We start from the raw sequence: 2,713 nt of genomic DNA, 5'->3' as shown, positions 1-2,713 counted from the left end.
GATATTGGAAAATTTCTCATCCTAACTCTGCCATTACACAAGTTCAACACTTTTCTCAATTCATAATTTAACTATTGTGCTGTATAGGTATTCTAAAGAAGAAGGGATTCCTCTGGGAGAATTTCAAAATCAGAATTTCACATACCTTTTGAGGTGATTCTCTCATTTTATCTACTTCTTCTTATCAAAGTTGTTACATGGTATGTCGAGCAAAGAGTTTGGCTTTTTGGGAGCCGTGGATGATCCTGCCATCTTAGCCATGTTTAAAACTGGTTGATTTCATACTTGAGTCTGGTCTGCTGATTCATGATTCAACTGGTTTGTTCAATAAATTTGGAGACGGAGGATGCAATTGAACCAAATAGTAGAATTATAGGAGATGCAATTGAACCAAATAGTAGAATTGTAGGAGAAGGGGAATAGTGGAAAGAGGAAGAGAAAGGAGGGGGAAAAGAGCAGAAGGGGAGATAGGAGAAGGGAGATAGAAAAGGAAGAAGAATTAGACGGACGGAAAGAGAATTTAGGAGAGAGGAAGTATCTTTATTTCATATATCAGTCGTGAGAATTAAATACATACGCCCCTTTATGTTGTGTTTCATAACATATATTTTAATTAGGAAACATCTATTCGAATACTAGAGAATCCATCAAATTAAGGTAATAACAGAGTATCTATTAAAAAATACTAGAGATCTTAAATGTAATTACATATCCGATTTGGAAAGTCTACCGTAAAATAGATTTTCTAGGGTTCTCATCATCGCCACCTAAGCTATTCTTATTTATTTATTTACTTTTAAATAAATGGAGATGTGAATTCGGACTAGCTGGTGGAGATATTTAAGATCTTGCCAAATTTGGAGTTATTTCATTTCAAATTATTGGAATTTTATATTTTACACAATTATATGTTTATTTACTTATCATTTTTTCTACCTTAATTAGGTTATGTTCAACCATATATAAAGAGAGTTATTTCTTTTACAATCACTATTGATACTGAATACAAACAGTTTACCTCTCTCTGTCTCATCTCTCCCTAATCTCTCCTCTTTCTTTTCCCTGCCCTCTTCTATTCTCCTCTCTTCTTCTACCTCTTCTAAAAGTATACAGTTAGTTTACATGCCTCCAGCGTCAATAGCTGGCTAATCAATGCCTTTGCATCATTATAATAAATGTGGATTCCACTTTTTCAACATTTTTTTTTTTATTGTATCTTATTCCGAATTTTTATACTCTCGTATATTGATCACCAGTTTTCTGCATTTAAATTTCTACTCTATTTTTCATTCTGTAGCGAATCTTCTGATATCAGTGGATACAAGTGTCTATTTAGTACGAAGGGATTCTCCAGGGCTCATCTTCGTGTTGGATTTCCTCCCATATCACTGGTATGGAGAAGGTCAACTCATCCCTTGTGAATGCTACGAGATTAACACTTAATAGTTCTGTATACTCTGCAGGTTAAGGACCCGAAGGTATATGTCCATGGAAATGTTAAAAATAATGAAATAATCCACAGAAGCTGGCCGGGTTGCTAATTACTATGGGAAGAGATCTATATCTCATCTGAAGTTGTGGCATTCTTGAAACTGCATGTTGCTGGACTCGTAGGGGCATAAACCAATGGAATACTTCTATCTTTGAGATTGATTATCCTTTAGAGCTTTACAGAAGCAATATTTTCCTACATTTGACACTGAATATAGCTCGAGAACTATACAGAAATCGTGCACATTTGAGCTTTTGCATTCTATACCTTCAGAAACATTTGAAAATTATGCTCTGCTTGTAACACGGCACTTTGTGTTGAGAATGCACCTAAACTAGGGGACAAAATAGTTAGGTCACCTTGGCCGATATACAATCTTATAGCAAGTGAGGCTATCGTTGGACAATTTTCCTGTTCTATAATTTGTAACACCATGTACTATCTATATCGTCCACAGGTGTAATTTTTGATTTGGTGGTAGATTATGTTCTTTTCCTCCAAATGAAACTGTGCTTTTAGGAATATTAGTTAGGGTTGAACGTGCTATTCTGAAATACTTTTTAAGTATTGTAAAAATAATATTTGATACTAATTTGTTGAGAGGATTTGACGAGTCTTGAACGAACTAAAGAAAATAAAGTTTATGATAGAAATTTAAGCAATTCAAATTTTTTGTGATGATGAAAATCATGAAATACTATAAATGAGCAATCTTTTTATATTATATTTCGTACATTAGAGTTAATTACTAATACATGAATTTAAACACACATTGAAATTTCTAGATACATGAATAAAATTAAATTTATTTATAACAATTCTAAATTTATGTAGATTAAGATTTATTAGTCTAGATTAATATGAATGTTAATTAATTGAGAGTTAATAACATCAAATTCATACATGATAAGAATTTTGTAGTATTTATTACATATTGAAAAATGAAAAACAAGGTACTATTGAAATAATTGAATTATAGTAAAATTAAAATCGTCTAAAAAATAATTTTTATTTGATGTGATATTTAATATATTATAGATACAGATATAGCAAGAAAAAGGCCTTCAAAGCATGACCCAATCTGTTAAATAACCATTTCGTGTTCGAGGCAGGCCCTCAAGTAATAATGAAAAATATATGGTTTAAATGTAACGTCCCAAATTCTTTGAACTCAACGAGTGAGGCAAAAAAATAAAATAAAATAAAATAAAAAATAAAAAA

At 31.7% G+C, this 2,713-nt stretch overlaps 1 protein-coding gene across 1 annotated transcript in view; it reads left to right on the top strand.

Annotated features, from left to right (window-relative positions):
* Nucleotides 1-1,972, top strand: part of LOC111383370 (dol-P-Man:Man(7)GlcNAc(2)-PP-Dol alpha-1,6-mannosyltransferase) — a 15,946-nt gene extending 13,974 nt beyond the window's left edge. The window contains exons 18-20 of the mRNA XM_023007480.1: nucleotides 88-153; nucleotides 1,298-1,391; nucleotides 1,464-1,972. Of these exons, the coding sequence (XP_022863248.1) occupies nucleotides 88-153; nucleotides 1,298-1,391; nucleotides 1,464-1,541 (238 nt within the window). The 3' untranslated portion in view covers nucleotides 1,542-1,972. The remainder of the gene's footprint in view (nucleotides 1-87; nucleotides 154-1,297; nucleotides 1,392-1,463) is intronic.
* Nucleotides 1,973-2,713: the final 741 nt, after the last annotated feature.

The sequence above is a fragment of the Olea europaea genome, chromosome 3 (assembly GCF_002742605.1).
Source record: "Olea europaea var. sylvestris chromosome 3, O_europaea_v1, whole genome shotgun sequence".
Lineage (NCBI taxonomy): Eukaryota > Viridiplantae > Streptophyta > Magnoliopsida > Lamiales > Oleaceae > Olea > Olea europaea.
Note: the sequence above shows the minus strand (reverse complement) of the source record. Positions and strands in the feature narration are given on the sequence as shown.